This window comes from Sus scrofa, chromosome 6 (assembly GCF_000003025.6).
Source record: "Sus scrofa isolate TJ Tabasco breed Duroc chromosome 6, Sscrofa11.1, whole genome shotgun sequence".
NCBI lineage: Eukaryota > Metazoa > Chordata > Mammalia > Artiodactyla > Suidae > Sus > Sus scrofa.
In genome coordinates, this window is record NC_010448.4 from 152,320,029 (window position 1) to 152,343,869 (window position 23,841).

The 23,841-nt window shown below is 39.1% G+C and overlaps 1 protein-coding gene across 1 annotated transcript in view; it reads left to right on the top strand.

Moving 5' to 3' along the window:
- LOC110261221 (cytochrome P450 2J2-like) overlaps positions 1,788–23,841 on the top strand; it is a 36,364-nt gene continuing 14,310 nt past the window's right edge. The window contains exons 1-4 of the mRNA XM_021096564.1: positions 1,788–2,069; positions 13,871–14,033; positions 22,856–23,005; positions 23,403–23,563. Coding sequence (XP_020952223.1) covers positions 1,860–2,069; positions 13,871–14,033; positions 22,856–23,005; positions 23,403–23,563 — 684 coding nt within the window. The 5' untranslated portion in view covers positions 1,788–1,859. The remainder of the gene's footprint in view (positions 2,070–13,870; positions 14,034–22,855; positions 23,006–23,402; positions 23,564–23,841) is intronic.

The following is a 23,841-nucleotide window of genomic DNA, read 5'->3' on the forward strand; positions in this document are numbered from 1 at the left end:
AGAAAATAAGATCCACATATATCTTTAAGGAAATCTTGTCGTTTGCAACAATGTGGATAAACCTCAAGGGTAATATGCTAAGTGAAATAAGTCAGACAGAGAAAGACAAATGTTATGTGATCTCACTTGTATGTGGAATCTAAGAATAAAACAAAAGTAAAACCAAAAATGCATCTCATAGATACAGAGAACAGATAGGTGGTTGCCAGAGTTAGAGTTGAGGATTGGAACAAATGAGTGAACAGGGTCAACATACAAACTTCCAGTTATAAAATAAATAAGCTATGAGGATGTAATGTACAGCACAATGACTATAGATAATAATATACTGAATATTTGAAAGTTGCGGAGAGTAGAGTTTAAAAGTGCTCATAACAAGAAAAAAAATTTTGTTACTATGTTTAATACTGGTTGTTAACTAGAGGTCTTGGGTGATCATTTTGCTCAGATGAATCACTGTTGTGTATCCAAAACTAATATAATGTTACATGTCAATCATACCTCAATTTAAAAAAAAAAGTTCTGGGGTAGTGATAAAATACTACACAGCTGTAAGGTGAATGAACTAAAGCCACATGTATCAATCCAGACAGCTCTCAAACACATAATACTGAGAAAAAAAGTCAGTTGTAATAATCCTTTTAAAATACATATTAAATATTAAAACATTGCACAGATGCATAACAACTGTAGTGAAACAGGAAAACATACTGGAAGGATTAAAAACTAAACTCTGGTAGCTTCCTCTGGACTTTGGAAGACAGAAGAAACTTCAATGCTGCTTTATTTATTTTCGTTCTTTTTTTTTTTTTTAAATGACTGTCTGTCTATATACATGCTGTGTATCTGAGCATGTGCCATACTATTCAGAACTATGCTTCATGCTTCCAGTGTCTCACAAATGGTGAGACACAGGTAGGCACACAGCATAGCATGAAAGATTGGAACCTGGAGTCCTACACTGTCTTGAGGCTTCAGGGGAGGAATCTCACGAGGCAAAACAAAAAGGACATGACTTAAGACAAGGACATACCTTCATTTAAGCATCTATTTAAAACTAGCATCAGTGCTAGGAGATTTGATGTAATGCTTCTTCACCTTCAAAGCAGTTACAAATACGGGGCCTCCTTTCAAAGTGTTGCAGACCAGTGGATTCATTTATTCACTGCGTATTTGTTTATTTTACCTCCGTCTTAGTTTCCGCAATTGCAGGATGGAATGAAGATAAGCTCTGCGTAATTTTCCAACAATAAAGCAATCTATGTAAAGAGATGACCGTGATCCCTGGATTCGAGTAAGAGCCCAAGAAATGTCAGGTGCTGCTTTTGTCCTGATTGTTTACCAGGAACAGTTCCAATCCTCTGGTGAGAAAGTGACTGAAAAACAGGAAGCGCAGGAGTCGCAGCCCTCTCAGAGACTCAATGAAGTGATAAACCTAGAGCCCCCAGGGTGTTACGAAGGGATGGGCTTTCTAAACAGCTAATAAAAATTCTCCTAGCTGGGGCCTCTTCCAACACCCTTGCCTGTTCTCCCGGGAATCTGGCTCCAAGCAACAGGTGGGAAGCAGGCGGGCAGGGTAGGTACCGGGGAGAGGGGAGAACTTGGCAGGGCACACTGAGTGGGTGGCAGGAGGCGGGACCTAGAAAAGAGCCCGAACCAGTCCCGCGGACGGGGTGACACTGGGAGCCAGGCGCGCCAGGGGAGGGGTGCGACGAAAGGGCGGTGGGAAGGGCGGGGCGAGGCCTGGCTGTTGGGAGGTGCCCCGCTGTGAAGGTGGGCGGGGCTGGCAGCTCCGAGTCAGAGAGCCACCCGGACCTTAGTTGGTCCAGACCGCGGAAGAGCAAGCGTACGTTGCAGCCATGCTTGCACCGATGGGCTCCCTGGCGGAGGTTCTCTGCACCGCGCTCCATCCCCTTACTTTCCTGCTGAGTGCCGTCGCTGTTCTCATCTTTGCTGATTTCCTCAAAAGGCGGCGCCCAAAGAACTATCCGCCTGGGCCCCTGTCTCTGCCCTTCGTAGGCAACTTCTTCCATCTGGACTTTGAGAAGGGGCACCTTTCACTTCAGCGGGTAGGAGCGGACGAAGGTGTCCGGCCGGGTCCTGACCCTGACTTGAAGGACAAAGGCCATTCTGGGTACTGAGGGCGGGAGGATGGGGGAGCTCTGAGGCTAAAGCGGGCATCTTGGTACCTCCCGCTTTGAGCCTGGCTCTTCTTGCCGTCAACTGGCATAATTCCACCTGCTCTATCTAGGGGTGAAGTATTGTTAAGTGTTTATTATTTAAGCGTGCCAGGTGCTATATTTTAAGTCAATTAATTGCGACTCTTGTTAGCTATATTTGGGACATCCTATTTATAGGATGCAATCCAGTCTCACTAAAGTAATTATTTTTAAATATCATTCTTAGATTTTCTTGGTACTTTCCGGCTGACTCCAGAGTGCAGACTCCTTAGGCAGCCACTTGGAACTTTTATCATAGTTCCTTACAATATTCTTTATAACCCTCACCCATCAGGGCTCCCTAACTGTGGTCGCTCTGAATTTCTTTAAAATCCACCCCCACCCCCACCCCCCACCTCCCAACACATTCACAGGAATCTTCAGCTTCTTCACTGCCTCTCAGCACAGGTACCTTGCTGATAGCACTGAGAGAGGCTGTTGTGAAGATGAAATAAAACAGTGAATGGACAATATTAATACAGCTTATTGTAGGTACCCAACAATTATTAGCTCTCCTTTCCCTTCAAAGTGTCTGAAGCACTTTGAACACAAGCCTGTAATAGATATTCAAGTTCAGATGGAGAAGATTTTTTCACTTTCTTGGAGAAACACCCAACTGGTACCACTAAGTGACAGGATCAGTCTACAGAATTTTAAACTAAACTCCTAAACCTGTACCCTCGTTTAATAAATGTGTTGTTTAATTTCCTAGTATTGGGAGATTTTCCTGTTTTCTTTCTGCTAATGATTTCTGATTTGAGTCCATTATAGCCAGAGGACATATTTTGTATGATTTCAATTTTTAAAAAATGTTAGTTTTTACGATCCAATATACAGCGCCATGATACTTGGGAAAAAATGTATTATGCTGCTGTTGGGTGGCATGTTCTTTACTGTGTGTCAGCTGAATATACTTAGATGACTGTGTTCTTTATTTCTTTGGTACCCTTGTTGACTTCCTATCTACTGATGGTACCTGTACTAGGAGAAGCATGTTAAAGTCTACAGTTGTAACTACAGGTTTGTCTATGTCTCTAATCAGTTCTGGTAGTTTCCAGTAATGTATTTGGAAGCTCTTTTATATGGTGCATATACATTTAAATTGTCATCTAGGTGAATTGGCTCTTGAATGATTATGTAATGTCCCTTTTTATATTTGTTAATTTTCTTTGCCTGAGCTTTACTTTGTCTGATGTAATGTAGCCACACCATCTGTTTTTTTGTGTTTGCCTAGTATATGCTTCTCCATTCTTTCACTTTTTTTTTTTTTTCTCTTTTTTAGGGCCGCACCCATGGTTTATGGAGGTTCCCAGGCTAGGGGTCAAATTGGAGCTATAGCCACCGGCCTACACCACAGCCACAGTAATGCAGAATCTGGGCCACATCTGCAACCTACACCACAGCTCAGGGCAACACGGGATCCTTAACCCACTGAGCGAGACCAGGGATTGAACCCACAACCTCATGATTCCTAGTCGAATTCATTTCTGCTGTACCACAACGGGAACTTCTCCATTCTTTCACTTTTAATCTACTTACATTATTATGTCTGAAATGAGTTTCTTGTAGATAGCATATAGGTCAGTCATTTTTTTATTCTGCCAATCTCTTTTAATTGGTCAATTTAGATTATTTATATTTAATGTAATTATTGATATTTTAACACAGAAATCTGTCTTTTATTATTTATTTTCTAATTTTAACTTTGTTTTTTATTCCTCTGTTTCTCATTTCCTTTCTTCCTATGAGTCATTTGAACATTTTTTGAGGATTTCATTTTAATTTATCTATCATGTTTTTGAGTATATCTCTCTATATTATTTTTTAAGTGGTTGTTATAATATTACATGCTATGCATACATAGTTTATTGCAGTAAGGATTTACCACTTCAGGTGGAACATAAACACCTTAAAACTTCCTAGATCCTTTTACTTTCCTCACTTTGTAAAATATAAATTGTCTTAAATATTATCTGTACATACATTGAGCACCACATCAAACAGTATTATCATTTTGCTTTTAACTGTAAAACACAATTTTAAAATTCAAGAAGAGGAAGATAGTTTACTATATTTACCCATTTATTTACCCTTTCTATTTCTCTTCCTTTCCTGGTTAAAGAAAGTTGGTTATTTCTTTAGCCACTCTTTAGAACTAGTCTGCTCGCACAAAAATTCTCTTAGCTTTCCTTCATCTAAGAGTGTCTTTATTTCACCTTCATTATCATTAGATATTGAATTCTAGGTTGACAGTTTATTTTATTAATCTCTTGAAAATAGTGTGCTGCTTCTTTCTTGCCTCCCTAGCTTCTGATGAGAAATCTGGGTAATTTGAACTGTGTTCCCCATGTGTTGTTTTCCTCTGCATGCTTTTATGAAGTGTTCTTTTTTTTTAGATTTCAGAGATTTGATTATGATATGTCTTGGTGTTGAGTTCTTTGGATTTATTGGGTTCACTCACAACTTCTTGGATCTGTAGTTTTTTCTGATATCAAGTTTAGAATTTTTCAGCTATTATTTCTTAAATATTTATTTCAAGTCCATGGGTTTTTGTTTTGTCTCATTTTTGTTTTTGTTTTTTCCTTTCTTTCTGGTATTCTTGGGCACTGATGGCACAAATGATACATCTTTTGTTACTCCAACATAGATCCCTGAAGCTGTTTTTTTTGTTTTTTTCTTTTTATGGCCACACCTGCAGCATATGGAATTCCCAAGTTAGGGGTCAAATTGGAGCTGCAGCTGAGGCCTATGCCTCAGCCATGGCAGTATAGGATTTGAGCCACATCTGTACCTATGAGGCCAGGGATCAAACCCTCATCCTTATAGCGACAATAGTGGGTTCTTAACCCTCTGAGAAACAACATGTACTCCCTTTTTGTTTTGTTTTGGTTTTTTTAGGGTTTTTTGTTTTGTTTTGTTTTTTAGTTTTTATTCTTTTTTCAGTCTATTTCCTACATGTTGGTCAGGTTGGATAGGTTGGATACTTTCTATCAATACAATCTATCTTCAGTTTCACTGAATCCTCTGTGTCATTAACCTCATTAACACTCTGCCATTGTGTTTCTCTACTGAGTTTTTTTTGTTTAGGTTATTGTATTTTTTAGTTCTAAATTTTCTCTTTGGTTCTTTTATATATTTTCTATGTCTTTGTTAAGAGTTTCTATTTTTTTTTAAAAATTTGAGAAGGTAATTTTTTTTGAAACATTTTCATTAGCTGCTTTAAAATCTTCATCTGATAATTCCAACATTTCTATCATCTCAGTATTGGTTTCAACTCATTCAATTTGGTATTTCCTTGGTTCTTGGTAACAAGTAATTTTAAACTTTATTCTGGACATTTTGCTTATTTTGTTATATGTCTCTGGGCTCTATGTAAAATGTTTATTTTGGCACATAGTCACCTTGCTTATGCTCAGAATCCTCAGTTTTGTGGATTATGGATCAGACGTCGGTTTAGGTTACAAAGCCCCTGCAGTGCTATTTTGGTCTACCCACTTACATGTTGTCCACCCCCACTGGACTCCACCCCACATTCTTATCCATGCAGGCTGGAGAGAATGAGGATGAGGACGAAAGCCTGGAGCCCCTCTGAGTAGCACAGCCTCTTCCTTACTACAGAGGGGGAAGGAAGTCAGAGATCTAACCATATCATCTCTGTGAGGAAGGGGTACCTTCTTGTTGCTGTAGAGTGTTAGAAATCATAATTTTGCCCACCAACTTCTCCAAGAAGTCCCTATAGTTTAGATCAGCGGTGATAGTCACAATTCAGCTCTCAGACTCAGCAAGGGAGGGGCATCACCTATTTGTTTCAGGGGTCAGGTGAAGACAGGTTTCTAGCCGTATCATCCAGTGCCATAGGCACCCATTAATGTGGATAAGGGTCACATCTTTTTCGTGGTGTTTGTCTCCAGAACAGGAAGACAAAGAGAATGAAAGGTTCTGGACTGGTGGCCATCCTTTATCTAGTCCTTTGGCTAGAGAGAATAGGATTGTATGGAATTATTTTTTGGTCTGTGCCAATTAGTATTATGACCAGTATTAGGAATAAAATAAAATGCTGTTCCTCATTCTTATCTGGAAACAGAAACTTGATCTAGAAGTTTCCTGCTGGCACAGCGAATTAAGGATGTGGCATTGTCATTGCCTTGGCCTGGGTCACTACTGTGGTGCAGTCTGATTCCTGATCAGGGAACTTCTGCATGCAATGGATGTGGCCAAAAAATTAAAAAATAAAATTAAAAAAAGGAAACTTCACCTGTACCCTTGTTTTACCATTAACTTAGATGTAACTAGAACAGTTAAATGATTTGCCTAATGTATAAAACTGGCCAGGGATGAAACTGAGGCTAGGGTCCTATCCCTGGCCCACTGATCATTCATCAGAACTGTTATGTTTTATTTTGTATAAGTTTGCATTTAAATATTGTTGGTCATAAAGCAAATGGTGTGATTTAGCTGCAATTAAATTTATATTCTAGCAATTTGGATACATTAATACCAACTATTTGCTAGGTCTTGTGTATGGATGTATGTTAATTTTCATTTAATATTCACAAAAGACACACAAGTTGGGAATCTTAAGATGTTGTTTCCATGTGACTACTAAAAAAGCTGGTTGAAAACAGTAAAATGATTTGCCCAAGTTATTCATCATAGATAATGAACAAACAATGACTGGAACCCAGGACTGTTTGACTCTTATACCGATTCTCTACTTAAGCTACCTGACTTTTCATGATATAGTTAGAGCATAATGCCTTTATTCATGAGCTCAGCAGGTATTTATGAATTGCTTATCATGTGACAGTTGCAGTAGAAGACTGTGTATGATGAATGTGTGATATAAAATTCTGGTAACTAAATGAAATGACGATAGGATCACCGTGAATGGGAAACCCTGGAGGTAACCTTGTGTAGAATGTTGAGACAAATGTGGCTGAACTTGAATACATTAGGCAAGTGGCTACATGGAATAACCTCCTGGAGATTTTTAAATGGGGGAAAGTGGAATGAGTTAAAACACAGTGAAAGGTCAGTAAAGAAACTGGCCTGTTTGTATGGCATGATAAGAACCTTTGTTGTTTTAACTCCATTTTCTAAACTTTCTCTACATTAGCTATGTGGCTTATTATAGGAGTATGTACTTAAATAAGAGAAGCTCTTATTTGACTTAGGTGGGGAAATGGTAGATAAGGTGGATAAATGTATTAGTCAGGATATTCATTGAACTGCTAGAAACAAAAAGGCCCCAAAATACAGTGATGTAAGAAGAGACTGAAATTCATTTCTCTTTCACAAGTGAGTTAAGATTTAGGCAGAAATTCTAGCATAGGGAGGCTGCTTTCTACCACAGAGTCATCCAAAAACCCCAGTTCCTTCTATTTTGTTGTTCTGATCCTAAAGCATGATCATGTGTAAGTTCTGGTCCATGAAAAGGAGAAAGTGGGAGGTGGTGAGAAGTAACTCTCATATCATGGCCCAGTGGATGCACAATCACCACTACTCATGGCCCCTTTGCCACACCTGGAGAAGCTGGGAAATAGGATTTCTGATTGGAAGGTCATGTGGCCAGCTAATCCTTAGGGAGCGCCATCACGCAGAAGGAGAGAGAGAGAGAGAATATCTTCATGCTTTCATTAAAGGATGAGACATACCGAGAGAGTTAGAAAGAGCCCTACCTTATGCCACTAACTATGTGCTATATATCTGGGAATCTTTTTCTGAAAACTGGGAACACATTATAGGATTATTATATGAATCAAATAATCTCATTAACATCAGTTTACTGCCAGGGTGCCTGGCACATAATTAATGCTTTGTTCTATATCTACCACTTTCACCCTTTCTTCAAAAGGTTACAGTAACAAACTCAAGGGAAGCCAGTGGTCGGTTGGTTTCACACCAGGCATCACTTGTCTGGCCTGACTGCTGCATGGGCTTTATCAGTTCACTCCCTGGTCACTGCCACTCCCTTCCTTTGTCCATAGCTTACTAGAGTCCTTCTGCTAAAATACACTCCCAAATATATCAATAGCAATAGAGAGTTTTATTATTACTTTTAGTATTACGGTTACCTAGCACCACAGTTTCTAAATATGGCAACTATTACTATCCCCCATTTTACAGATTTGGAAACTGAGACACAGAGAAGTTAAATAACCTGACCAAAAATCACAAAGAAAGTAACAAGCAGAAGCTGGATACAAACAGATTTGTATGACATCAAAATCCAAGTTCTGAAGCCCTCACTTGTATTACCTCTCTTATTGACGTTTCTAAAATATTTCACTTGACATTAAAGCATCGTTGGTCTAGCTCATAATGGTCATAGCTATTCAGTCTTGTCTCCAATCCCTCTACACAAATAAGAGATTTTTTTTTTCCAAGAACTTATCCTAGACTCGGGGTCCCCTTATGTGCTTCCTAAAATTTCCCCATCTTGATAACAGAGAATGGTAATAATGAGAACTGATTACCTAGCCTTTAGATGGCCAAACACTTAAACTTATGTACTTGTACCCCCAGCATCTGGCTTTGACCTAGCACAGGATTAGTGCTCTTTAAAGAACACTAGTCAGCCTAGTCTTTGCCTTCACACTACATGTTCTATGATGGAACCCTGAATTTCATTTAAGATTTAGTCCAAATACCATCTCCTTTTAGAAGTTTTCTTCCATTTCTGGAGTGGAACTTCATCTCTTTTTTCAACAGTATCATCCCTCTCTCTAGCATTCTAACGTATATCATCTTCCACCATGATAGAATCTTGGGCACTTTAGGAAAATGCCATAGCATATTGATCTGTGTACGGCCTCCACATATGACATAGCAATGTCACAAGGTGCCTGGTAGCTTTGAAGTATTTCATAAAGATTTGTTGGTTTGAATTAGAATTTGATTTCTACAGACCGTTCTCAGAAACGTAGCATAATCCCAGGAAAGGACTAACTGTGAAACCAGGAATCTTAGCAGGAGTTCATGGGCCCCAGGGCACTGGTGAACCCCTGAAACTGCATGTTTGTATAACTGTATTCACGGTAAAGAATTTTCTCACAGAGTAGATTCATGACAGACTCAAGATTTTCAAAGAGTTCTGTGACTCAAAAAAAAAGGGTAAGAACCTCTGTTATGAACTTTTGTACATAGGTTTCTTTTTTGTGCTTTAGTGGATAGAAACACTTTTTAACTATAAAAGCAATACAAACACATTAAGACAATTTTTTTTTTTTTCATTTTAAAGCCACATCTGTGGCATATGGAAGTTCCCAGGCTAGGGGTTGAATTGGAGCTGCAGCTGGGGCCTACACCACAGCCACATTAACACAGGATCCGAGCCACGTCTGTGACCTACGCCAAAGCCTGTGATAATGCTGGGGCCTACACCACAGCCACATTAACACAGGATCCGAGCCACGTCTGTGACCTACGCCAAAGCCTGTGATAATGCTGGATCCTTAACCCACTGAGAGAGGCTGGGAATCGAACCTGCATCCTCAACTGAGGCACAACAGGAACTCCTAAACCCTCACCCCACACACACACACACACACACATACACACACACACACCCCCACACCCCTACCTCTCAGTGCTGGTGAGTGTTCAGAGGAATAGACCTTACCTGCTACTAGTGGGAGCAAGAATTGGTACAAAGTGACTTTTTTCCTTTTTCTCTTTTTACGTCTTTGTTCTGTTGGGTTTTGAGTGTAAGAATTTAGATTAACTAGAATCTCCAGCAACGTTGTATCTTGTGGTTCAATTTCTTGTCTCCCTAATTCTCCACTTCTAATTTTTTTTTTATTCTCAACATTTATTTGCTATATTTTGTCATTTAAGTGCTTAATGCCACATTTGGAATTTTAATGCTTCATATTTAATTTCCTATCTTCTACTGCTTTTATTTGCCATTGATAACTCCCATATTAATCATTTTCTCTTTATTTATCTATTTTCAATTCTGACATTAAGCCTTTTCTAGCTACTTGAACCACCTTATTTTTAACCCCTTTTGTTCCTTTACATTATTTCATTGTTTTACGTTGAAAAGTCTTCTGAGATGACTGTGGGTCATCCATTTACCTCCATGAAAGCAGCTGGCACAGTGACTGGTATGGGGCTTAAGAATTGCTGGACAGAACCATTGTCATACCAGGGCTGCAGGAGGTCATGTGACTGACCCATGTTCACACAGTTGATCATATCATAAAAGTGCTTGATCCAGTTCTCTCAGACTAGAAATATATGTGGGCTGAGGGTTGGCAGGGATGGAACTCTGCAGAAGTTCATTTTAGCAACTGCTGATAGAGTGCTCAGTCTTTTCTAAGAACAAACTGTTTCTGACTTGTATACCTTGTTAGGAGTCATTTACCTTTACCTGAGAGTTTCAGCCATTCCCAAAACACATCATCATTGCTTATTCTGAATTAGTCAAGAAATCCTTTCTGTAAAGCCTAGGAAATTCATCCACACATTCAACACAATGAAATTTATTTTTTTTAACTTTTACAACAGTTTATGCAGAGCATACATAGGTAACAGCTTATAAATGCTCCTTAAGAAAGAAAATTGGTGTAAAAAACTAGGAATCACTATTGTAGTCATTTCTGCTAAAAGACTTCACTATACTCTGGGCTATTCATTTTCTTCTTATAAATATATTTTTTTTAAATGTTTTATTACAGTTGATTTACAATGTTCTGTCAATTTCTGCTGTACAGCAAATTGACCCAGTCATACATTCTTTTTTTCACATTATCCTCCATCATGTTCCATCACGAGTGACTAGATATAGTTCCCTGTGCTATATAGCAGGGTTTCATTGCTTATCCACTCCAAATGCAAAAGTTTACATCTGCTGACCCCAAACTCCCAGTCCATCTGAGTCCCTCCCTCTCCCCTTCCCTCTCCCCCTTGGCAACCACAAGTTCTGTTCTCCAAGTCCATGAGTTTCTTTTCTGTGGAAAGTTTCATTTGTGCCATGAATTAGATTCCAGGTATAAGTGATATCATATGGTATTTGACTTTCTTTTTCTGACTTACTTCACTTAGTATGAGAATCCCTAGTTTCATCCATGTTGCTGCAAAGGGCATTATTTTGTTCATTTTATGGCTGATTTATATATATATATATACACACATACATGTATATATATATACACAATACATATTTATATACCACAACTTTTTTATACCTTCATCTGTTGTTGGACATTTAGGTTGTTTCCCTGTCTTGCCTATTGTGAATAGCGCTGCAATGAAAATAGGGGTTCATTTTAACTTTTGGAATGGAAATTTTGTCTGGATATATGCCCAAAAGTGGGATGGCTGGGTCATATGGTAGTTCTATGTTAATTTTATGAGGTACCTCCATTCTGTTTTCCATAGTGGTTATACAAATTCACATTCCCAACAGTGCAGGAGGGTTCCCTTTTCTCCACCCCCTCTCCACCATTTGTTATTTGTAGACTTAATAATGATGGCCATTCTGACTGGTGTGAGGTGGTATATCATTAGTTTTGATTTGCATTTCTCTGATAATTAGTGTTGTTGAGCATTTTTTTCATGTGCCTGTACCCTCTGTATGTCTTCTTTGGAGAAATGTTTATTTAGGTCTTCTTCCCATTTTTCAACTGGGTTGTTGGTTTTTTTGCTGTTGAGTTGTGCATTTCAGAGATTAAGTCCTTGTCGGTTACATCATTTGAAACTATTTTCTCCCATTCTGTGGGTTGTCTTTTTTTTATGGTTTTCTTTGCTATGCAAAATCTTTTAGGTCCCATCAGTTTAATTTATAATTAATTTCTATTGCTTTGGGACACTGACCTAATAAAACCTTTGTACGGTTGATGTCAGAGAATGTTTTGCTTATATTCTCTTCTAGGAGTTTTATGGTGTCTTGAAATTTAAAAATCTTGATTTATGAAGTCCCATTCCTAATTTCTTACAATATATATGGTATAATACATACAAACACATGTACTTTATAGGCATACCAGCTTGAGATGGAATCTTGCCTCTGCCTTTATAACAAGACAAGATACACTGTGCTTAGTGATGCACAAACATTGATGGAAAATTCTGGGCCAAAAGGACAATGGAAGGATTGAGATCTGGCTTAGGCTTTAATGTGGGAGTACAGTGACTGAATGAGACTAAATCCATGGTATTTGCTGTGATGGGATGATGGGGTCCAGGAGGCTCCAGCTGACATGAGGTAGCACCAGTGCATGGAGGTTGCGGGGAAGGAGCCACAGACACCTGAATGAAATGAATGCTTCTGTTTGAGACCACAGCCTGCAGCTAGACATAGCCCTGGAGACTGGAGGCAGAGACAAGGTCCACTTAGTATTCACTTTTGAAAAAAACAGGTCATGAAGACTTTGATTACTGACCACTGACTGCCACCCAAGTTAGCCATGTATATCCCTGCACATTTGTATACACTCCTCTCTCTCTCTCTCTCTACCTTTCCCTCTCTCTCTCTCTCTGTCTCTTTCTGTGTCTCTGTCTCTCTCCCCCTCTCCCTGGTCCCTCTCTCTCATCCTCACTTTTACTCTCTCACATCCACTGAACTCTAAGGTCCTAGTGCCATCTTGGGTTCATGTCTTTATCCTCAAATCTGACCTAATGCCTGCTGGATTGCCTCCAACACCCAATAGCTTTGTTACCTTGGCTAAGTTACTTATGCTATGACTCATTTTCCTTTTCTGAAAGACAAGGAAAATAATTGCTACTGTAGGGTAGTTGGAAGTTTAATGAGCTGTAACATGAAAGGTGGTTATCATGGCACCAAATGCATGTGGTTGTCTGTGACCATGAGAGCCCCTCACAGGCATATCATCTTGTGCTCTGTCCTCTCTGTCACCATAAGCAAGTGCACCCACATCCCTTTGCACACAGGGCCCATTCATTCCCCAGAGCCTCAAGTGGCTGTCTGCCAGGTACCAGAAAACAAAGTGCCTTTCACATTGCTGTTCTCATCCTTCCTAACAGAGAGCTTTGTGAAAGGAAAAATTTTCTGAATTTATAGCTGGGGAGCTGAGGCTAAAAACAAGTGAAGCAACTGTCCCAAGAGCTCAGAGCTTCAACCATGGAGTTAAGATAGGCACATGGCTCTGGAGCCCATGTGCTCATCTCCGTAGTGAATTTTCTGTCACCTAGAACATGATGAGAAAGGGGACATCCTCTCCTGGTTAAACAGATATGATTTACTAATGATTTACTAACAAGTCCATGCTCCCTCCACCATTCACTAAACACATCCCAGCCTTTGCTGGTGAGTCACTTGTGCTGAATTCTCTGCCTTCACTTGACTCCAAGATGCTTGAGGTTAGAGACCTTGTTTTTATTATAATTATAGTTTTACGCCTGGTTCTGAGGACACATGGTATGTGCTCACTCAATTCAAGGAGGTTGAAGATATAAATTAATATTTATAAAGAATGTCCATGTCCTATAATGGGATCAACCCAAGTCTAGTTGAGAGAAGGAGAAATGGAAACAGGTAGAAACATTCCCATCAGACCAAGGTGCATACACAACACACACACATATATACACATACTCCCCTCACCTGACCCAAGCTACACACACCATCCATTTCTGGACACACTAACTTCTGCATATTCAAATGTGACTATTTTACTATTTTTCAGTTTGTGAAGAAATACGGGAACCTTTTTAGCCTGGATTTCGGTGACTTGCCTTCAGTTGTTGTAACTGGATTACCCTTAATCAAAGAAGTTCTTGTCCATCATGACCAAAACTTTATGAATCGCCCCATTGTCCCTATTCGAGAACATGTTTTTAAGAAAAACGGTAAGTTTCTTGACTAATGTAACATATGTATGTTTTATATCCTGTGATCTATGAAAGCTGCCGCTGTAACTTTAATTATCCAACACTCCCTGGGCCTAAGCCCATCATTAAAACCCTGCCCCTAAAAAGCTCAGTGCCAACATTTCCCTGTTGAAGGGGCCTTCTCAGTGACCTGGCAGCATCAGCACTAATGTCAGGGACTTGTCACCTGCATGAACTCACTCTGGATATTTGATAAATAAGTATCTGCATCACTCAGTGATGAGATATGGTTTCTGTTTGTTTGCTACCATGAGTTTGACTTTTTATTTTTTTAATTTTTATGATTTTTTATTGTTTCCATTATAGTTGATTTACAGTGTTCTTTCAATTTCTGCTATACAGCAAAGTGACCCAGTCATACATATTTTATGTGTGTGTGTGTATGTGTGTGTGTGTGTGTGTGTATAAACTTTTTCTCATATCATCCTCCATCATATTCTATCACAAATGACTAGATATAATTCCCTGTGCTATGCAGCAGGGTCTCATAGCTTATTCACTCCAAATGCAAAAGTTTGCATCTACTAATCCCAAACTCTCAGTCCAACACACTCTCTCCCCCTCCCCCTTGGCAACCACAAGTTCTGTTCTCTAAGTCCATGAGTTTCTTTTCTGTGGAAAGTTTCATTTGTGCCATGTATTAGATTCCAGGTATAAGTGATATCATATGGTATTTGACTTTCTTTTTCTGACTTACTTCACTTAGTATGAGAATCTCTAATTTCATCCATGTTGCTGCAAAGGGCATTATTTTGTTCATTTTATGGCTGAGTAGTATTCTTAATTCATTCATCTGTTGTTGGACTTTTAGGTTGTTTCCATGTCTTGGCTATATGAATAGCACTGCAATGAAAATAGGGGTTCATGTTAACTTTTGGAATGAAAGTTTTGTCTGGATATATGCCCAGGAGTGGGATTGCTGGGTCATACAGTAGTTCTATATTTAGTTTTCTGAGGTACCGCCATACTGTTTTCCATAATGGTTGTACCAATTTACATTCCCACCAACAGTGCAGGAGGGTTCCCTTTTCTCCACACCCTCTCCGCCATTTGTTATTTGTAGACTTAATAGTGATGGCCGTTCTGACTGATGTGAGGTGGTATATCATTGCAGTTTTGATTTGCATTTCTCTGATAATTAGTGTTGTTGAACATTTTTTCATGTGCTTGTTGGCCATCTGTGTATGTTCTTTGGAGAAATGTCTATTCAGGGCTCTTGCCCATTTTGCTGTTGGATTGGTGGGTTTTTTGTTGTTGTTTTTGTTTTTTTTGTTTTTTTGTTTTTGTTTTTGTTTTTGTTTTTTTGCTGTTGAGTTGTTTGAATTGTTTGTATAATTTAGAGATTAAGCCCTTGTCAGCTGCATTGTTTGAAACTACTTTCTCCCACTCTGTAGGTTGCTTTTTCTTTTTTTATGGTTTACTTTTCTGTGCAAAAGCTTGTCAGTTTGATTAGGTCCCATTGGTTTATTTTTGCTTTTATTTCTGATGTTTGGGAGACTGAACTAAGAAAACATTTGTACAGTTTATGTCAGAAAATGTTTTGCCTATGCTCTCTTCTAGGAGTTTGATGATGTCTTGTCTTTGTTTAGGTCTTTAAGCCATTTTGAGTTTATTTTTGTGCATGGTGTGAGGGTGTGTTCCAGTTTCATTGTTACATGCTGCTACCCAGTTTTCCCAGCACCACTTACTGAAAAAACTGTCTTTTTCCAATTTTATATTCCTGCCTCCTTTGTTGAAAATTAATTGCCCATAGTTGTCTGAGTTTATTTCTGAGTTCTCTCTTCTGTTTCATTGGTCTGTATGTCTGTTTTAGTATCAGTACCACACTGTCTTGATGACTGTGGCTTTGTAATATTGCCTGAGGTCTGGGAGAGTTATGCCTCCTCCTTGGTTTTTGTTCCTCAGGATTGCTTTGACAATTCTGGGTCTTTTGTGGTTCCACATAAATTTTTGGATGATTGTTCTAGTTCTGTGAAAAAATGTCATGGAAAATTTGATAGGGATTGCATTGAATCTGCAGATTGCTTTGGGTAGTATGGCCATTTTTATGATGTTAATTATTCAAACCCAGGAGCATGGAATATCCTCCCATTTCTTTGAATCCTCTTTAATTTCCTTGATAAATGTTTTATAGTTCTCAGCATATAAGTCTTTCACCTCCTTGGTCATATTTATCCTTAGGTATTTGATTTTTTGGGGTGCAATTTTAAAAGATATTATATTTTATATTTCTTTTCTAATATTTCATTGTTAGTATACAGAAATGCAAATGATTTCTGAATGTTAATCTTGTATCCTGCTACTTTGCTGAATTTGTTGATCAGTTTGAGTAGTTTTTGGGTTGAGTCCTTAGGGTTTTCTGTATATAGTATCATGTTATCTGCATACAGTGACAATTTTACCTCTTCTTTTCCTATTTGGACAAATTTTATGTCTTTTGTTTGTCTGATTGCTGTGGCTAGGACTTCCAATACTATGTTGAATAAAAGGGATGAGAGTGGACATCCTTGTCTTGTTCCAGATTTTAGTGGGAAGGCTTTCAGCTTTTCTCCATTGAGTGTTATATTGGCTATGGGTTTGTCATAAATGGATTTTATTATTTTAAAGTATGTTCCCTCTGTACCCACTTTGGGAAGAGTTTTTATCGTGAATGGATGTTGGACCTTGTCAAATGCTTTTTTTGCATCTATTGAGATGACCATGTGGTTTATGTGGTTTACATTTCTTCTTTTGTTAATGTGGTATATGATGTTGATTGATTTACATATGTTGCACCATCCTGTAAACCTGGGATGAATCCCATTTAGTCATGGTGTGTGATCTTTTTTATATGTTGTTGGATTTGTTTGGCTAAAAATTGTTGAGAATTTTTGTGTCTATGTTCATCAAAGATATTGGCCCATAGTTTTCTTTTTTGGTAGTTGTCTTTTTCTGGTTTTGGTATTAGAGCGATGGTGGCTTTATAGAATGTCTTTGAGAGTGTTTCTTCTTCAACCTTTTAGAAAAGTTTAAGGAGAATGGATATAAGTTCTTCTTTATATGTTTGGTAGAATTTGCCTGTGAAGCTGTCTGTCCTGGACTCTTCTTGTAGGGAATGTTTTTACTACATATTCAATTTCATTTCTAGTAATTGGTCTGTTCAGTTGATCTATTTCTTCTTGATTCACTTTTAGCAGGCTATAAGTCTATAGAAAGTTGTCAATTTCTGCTGGGTGGTCAAATTTGTGGGCATATAATTGTTCATAGGATACTCATGTTTTTTTTTTTATTTCTGCAGTATCTGTTGAGATTTCTCCTTTTTCATTTCTTATTTTGTTTATTTGTTTTTCTTTTCTCTCCTCTTCTTAGTGAGTCTGGCCAGAGAGTTGTTAATTTTGTTTACTCTTTCAAGAACCAGCTCTTGTTTTTATTTTTTTATTGTTTTTTGAATCTTTATTTTATTGATTTCTTCTCTGATCTTTATGATTTCCTTCCTTCTGCTGACTTTAGGTTTTGTTTGTTCTTCTTTTTCTAATTCATTTAGGTGGTGAGTTGAACTGTTGATTTGAGATTTGTTTTCTTTTTTGAGTAAAGCCTGTATCATGATGAATTTCCCTCTGAGCACTACTTTTGTGGCATCCCATAGATTTTGAATGGTTATATTTTCATTGTCATTTGTCTCTAGGTATGTTTTTAATTTCCTTCTTGATTTCCTCATTGACTCATTGGTTTTTTGGTAACAAGTTGTTTAGTGTCCATTTTTCTCATTACTTTCCCCGTGGTTGATTTCTAGTTTCATGCCATTGTGGTCAGAGAAGATGCCTGAAGTAATTTCTGTATTCTTAAATTTGTTGAGGTTGGTTTTGTGCCCCAATATGTGGTCAGTCCTTGAGAATGATCCATGTGCACTTGAGAAAATGTATATTCTGACTTTTTTGGATGTAATGTCCTTAAAATGTCAATGAAGTCTAACTTTTCTATTGTGTCATTTAAGATCTCTGTTGCCTTATTGATCTTCTGTCTAGAGGATCTGTCCATTGATATGAGTGGGGTGTTAAAGTCTTCTACTATGATTGTATTCCCATCAATTTCTCCTTTTATGTCTGTTAGTAGTTGTTGTAGGTACCTGGGTGCTCCTATATTAAGGGCATATATATTGATGATTGTAATATCCTCTTCTTGAATGGATCCTTTAACCATTAAATAGTGTCCTTCTTTGTCTTTCTTTATGGCCTTCATTTTTTTTTCTTTGTCTTTTTTTTTTTTTGCTATTTCTTTGGGCCACTCCCACGGCATATGGAGGTTCCCAGGCTAGGGGTCGAATCAGAGCTGTAGCCACTGGCCTACGCCAGAGCCACAGCAACGCGGGATCCAAGCCACGTCTTCAACCTACACCACAGCTCACGGCAACGCCAGATCATCAACCCACTGAGCAAGGGCAGGGACCGAACCCGCAACCTCATGGTTCCTAGTCGGATTCATTAACCTCTGCGCCACAACGGGAACTCCTACGGCCTTCATTGTAAAGTCTATTTTGTCTGATATGAGTATTGCAACTCCTGCTTTCTTGTCTTGTCCATTGGCATGAAATATCTTTTCCCATCCCCTCACTTTCAATTTATATGTGTCCTTTGCCCTAAGGTGAGTCTTTTGTAGAGAGCATATTGTAGACTTTTGCTTTTTTATCCAATTTGTGACTCTATGTCTTTTGATTGGAGCATTCAGTCCAATGACATTTAAGGTAAATATGTATTCCCATTTTCAACTTGTTTTCCAGTTGATTATCTGTTTCTCCTTTGTTCCTTTCTGGTTTTGGTTCCCTTTTATTTTATGCTTGAGTACTTTTCTTTTCAGTTTTTGTGAATGTAATGTTTAGTTTTGATTTGTGGTTGCCCTGGTTTTCAAGTATGTTAATCCCTTCCTATACCTGCTTGCCTTAGCCTGACAGTCATATAGTTTCAACCATTCTAAAAAAAAAAAAAAAAAAAGAATCTAGATTTTCTTCCTTTCCTTCCCCACATTCTATGATTTCGAAGTCCTTTTTTAACATCTTCACATTTGTCCTTTTGCTGTTCCTTTTGTTTATCATCACTTTTACAATAGGTATTTTTTTTTTCCTTTTAGATATGTATACTGGCTTCTTAAGTGATTGCTTTCCAATTGTGGTTTCCTCCATCCTATTTCTTCTTACTTCTTTATTAGATAGAGAAGCCCTTTCAGTGTTTCTTTTAGAATGGGTTTAGTATTGCTGTACTCTTTTAGCTTTTGTTTGTTCAAGAAATTCTTCATTTCTCCTTCTATTTTAAATTATATTCTTGCTGGGTAGAGTATTCTAGGCTGCAGTTTTTTCCCTTTTGTAACTTTGGCTATATCTTGCCACTCTCTTATGGCCTGTAGTGTTTCTTTAGAGAAAACAGCTTATAGCCTTATGGGAGTTCCCTTATAATTGACACTTTGTTTTCCTCTTGCCCCCTTTAGAATCCTCTTTAACTTTTGCCATTTTTATTATAATATGTTTTGGTGTGGGCCTGTTTTGGTTCAACTTGTTTGTGGCCCTCTGTGCTTCCTGTATCTTGATATCTCTTTCCTCTAGATTTGGAAAGTTTTCAGACATAATTTCTTCAAATATATTTTCAATCCCCTTTTCTTTTTCTTCTCCTTCTCAAATTCCTATTATGCATAGTTTGGCCCACTTTATATTACCCCATAGATCTCTTATATTGCTTTGATGTTTTTTCATTTGGTTTTTTGTCTGCTGTCCTAATTGGCTGATTTCCATTATTCTATCTTCCAAGTCACTAATTCACTCCTTTGCATTATTCATTCTGCCCTTTAGTGCCTTTAGTTCAGTTTGTATCTCTGTAAATGAATTTTCTAATTTTTCTATGTTCCTCCTTATATTTTCTAGTTCCTTTCTAAAGTAATCTGTATTTCTGTTTATGTCTGCTCTTAATTCCTTCATAGTCACCCTTAATTCCTTCAGTATTTTCACAATACCCTTTTGAACTCAGTGTCTATTAGACTGCAGAGCTCTGTTTCATTGTTTGCTGCTTCAGGAGAATTCTCTTGTTCTTTTAACTGGGAATGGTTCCTGAGTTTCTTCATTTTTCTTATATTTTTCTTACTCTGAGTTTAGGGAAACCAACTTTTGTAGTCTGGGAGGGTTATTTCTATGCAAGATCACCCCTTTTTATTTTTTCTGGGGGGGGTACTATTTATTTTTGGCTTGGGAGTTTGGATATTTGCTGTCTTGTTCTTCAGTGTGAGCTGTTATCCCCTTGATAGGATGCTCAGTATGTTTACAGGAAGAAGGAGGCAATGGGCAGGGCTAATAGTCAGTGCCTGGTTGCTGGGCTCTTGACAGTAGCAAGGACCTTCTGGAAGATGGCACAGGCTACTCCTAGTTGCAGGGTCCTGGGAAGTGGTAATGAGCCTCAGGAAGATTTAGGTGGTGCCAAGAGCATTTGGCAGTTGCAGCGGCAGGATGTGTGAGTTCCCAGGGGAGTGAGAGCAACAGTAGCTGGTGTTCGGTCTCAATGCCCTACTCTGTGGTGCCCTCTGAGGTCTTTGGGGCCACAAGTGGTGACTTTTCATGGACCCCTAGTGGTGGTGAGCCATGCCTACCTCTGGAGTCAGAGATAACTGCAGTGGTTATGTAGACCATGCAAGAAATACATGCAGTAGGCCATGCAAGAAAAACCCATCTTGCTTAGCCCACTCAGGAGGTACTGCACAGGCTTGTCCTAGTTGCAGGGTCCTAGAAGTGACAGTGATCAGGCATGTGTGGGTGCTGCCTGGGGCGTTCGTTTGGCAGTGCAGCAGCAGGGTGGGTGTGTTCCCAGGGGACTGAGAGCAACCATGCTTGGTGCTCGGTTGCAGTGCCCTCTTTTTTTTTTTTTTTCCAACCTCTGAGATGACTTGGGCTGCAAGTGGAGCCTTTTCACAGACCCTAATCGTGGGCCATGCCACCTCTGTTTTCTGAGATGACTGCTGTGGTTTGTCCCCACAACCTGTAGTTCATGCAAGAGGTGCCACATCGCATTTAGCCCCCCACTATCCTTAGCCTACACAAGAGGTGCCCAGCCACCCATAGCCCATACAAGAGGTACACAGTCTCCTATAGACCAAGCAATTGACCTCTCACTGCCTGTAGCCTGTGCCTGAAGTGCACCACCCTCTGAGAGCCCACGAGTACACAGAAAGAGACTCTTATGTCAGTCCACCCCTTCTCCTCTTGCGCTCCCCAACAGTGGTGCCTTGCTTTTCCTGCAGGCCCAGACCTCCTCCTGGGTTCCCTCAGCTGTCACCTTCCATTCCCCAGCTCATGGCACACTGCTCCTTAGCCCCTCAGGCTGTCTCCACACAGCCAACCCTAGTCCTCTCCCTGGAACTGATTTCCAGGGCCTGAGTCTCCGCACCCAAACCCCACCCCAGCACCTCAGGTTGTGGAGTCCAGGGAGATTGTGCAGATGATCTCTGCAGCTCTCACTCTGCCTTGCCCTCCCCAGTCAAGCTGCCACGCTTTTCTTGGTGACTTTGAGGTCCCTCCATCTCAGCTGATCTCTTCTCTTTCTGTAGGTTAGGTGTGGGTTTCCAGGGTGTGGGTTCCTTTTCTCTTTAACTGCTCTCTTTCAGGAATACTAGTCCCATCCTGATTTCCTTTTCTCTCTCTCTCTCTCTTTTTCTTTCTTTTGTTCTACCCAGTCATGTGGAGGGTTTCTTGCCTTTTTCAGAGGTTTAAGTTCTTCTGATAGTGTTCAATAGATGTTTTGTGAGAATCATTCTACATATAGATGTGTTTTTTTTTTTTTTGATGTGTTTGTGGGAGAAGGTGAGCACCACAGCATAGGTATGGAGAGAAGAGACTTGAAGAACATGAACCTTGAAGAAAGAGATCATTTTTATATTTAAAAGGAGAAGGCAAATTAACAAAGGATATGGTAAATTCTCTGTGTAAGAGGATTAGAAGGAAAATCTGGAGAATGTGGTGTCCTGGGTACCTTTGAAAGAGAATGTTCCAAGAAAGAAGTGTCTTATGCTGGTGACATATGAAGATGAGGTTTAAAGGGACCCTGGACTGGACAGCAGGGAGGGATATTTCATTGAGTTGGTGGAGGCCAAGGCCAATTATTAATAGGAGTTAAAGAGTACTCTGGAAGTGAACATGAAAGGACTGTGGCCTCATGTGTGTTTGAAATAAATGATAGTCTTTTGAACACACTGGACTTTTTTATTTCATCTGTGTACTTTCTTCATAGACTGTTTAATCTTGCTTTCTTGAGTCATTCCTTTATCCTTTAAAGTCTAGCTTATATAGGACTCTCCTTTTAGGCTTTGCCTCCTTATGAGTATAGACTTTGTCTAATATATAAATGCATCCTTGGTATGTAATATAACAAATATTTAAATATACTTATGTGATAAGTAATCAAAGCATGGGCTTTGGAGTCAGGCAGGTCTGAATTTGAATGTTGGTTTAGCTGTTTACTAACTTTGTGACCTTTCAGAGTTTACATTTATCCTTTGTACCTTGTTTTTCTCATCAACAAAATTTAGGGGAGGTTGGCACTTACGATTGTATCCACCACAGAGAGTTCCAGTAAGTACTAAATCACATAATGCATTAAAAATACTAAAATGCCTGGTATTTCAAGCAACCAATAAATGCCAGCCGTTATATCCATTGCTTTGGGACTATTTCTCTGAAGAGTTTGCAGGGACCTTAATGCACTTCAATCTGATAACATATCCATGTGCTCTTGATGGCTCTCTTTTCATAAATTTGGCTTTCTTTTTCCCAGGATTAATCATGTCCAGTGGCCAGGTATGGAAGGAGCAAAGAAGGTTCACCCTGACAACACTGAGGAACTTTGGTTTAGGAAAGAAGAGCTTAGAGGAACGCATTCAGGAAGAGGCTCAATACCTCATCCAGGCAGTAAGAGAGGAGAATGGTGAGTGTGTCATAGGACAGGTGCTGGGGACTGGGGGTCCTTCATTCACTAACCAGATATTCAGTAAATGTCTATGTGCCTGACCTGTTCCCAGCACTGTGTAGGGCACGGAGAGGATAAGAGTGCACAGCTAGCTATGACCTGCCTTCATGGAGCCTGAGAATTAAGCACAAGAAAATGGGTATTAAACACATTACTGATTTTAAATCCTGGTCATTAGTTTGACTTGCCAAGCATTGACTGAGGACTTGCTATACTATCATACCCTGTGAAGTGTGCTGGGGCCACAGTTTCAGAGGTGGTTCTATAGTCAATATGTCATATGTCATGTAGAGTGGACTCTCAGTGGAAATAGAAAGAAGCTATCTGAAGGGCTCATCTCTTCCTCTGCCTTCAGGACAGCCTTTTGACCCTCACTTCAAAATCAACAATGCAGTTTCCAATATCATTTGCTCCATCACATTTGGGGAGCGCTTTGACTACCAGGATGACCAGTTCCAAGAGTTGCTGAGGCTCCTGGATGAGGTCACATGTCAGGAGCCATCAACGCAATGCCAGGTGAGGCAGTTCTCACTTCCTATCCTGGATAAGTTCATCGGGTTGATGTCAGACACAGATAGGGTCTTCCTTTTTTTTTTTTTTTTTGCTAATAGATAACCTTTTAAAAATAGACTGTAACACATATTTGAAGTCAATATGTTGAATCTAGCGTTTTAGATAATATTGTTAAATATTCACTGTAAACAATGTTTCTAATATTGATGTAAAGTAGAAACCTGAACATGACTTACACCTATGGACCTATGTTTCTTTCTTTAAGAAGCACAATATCACCA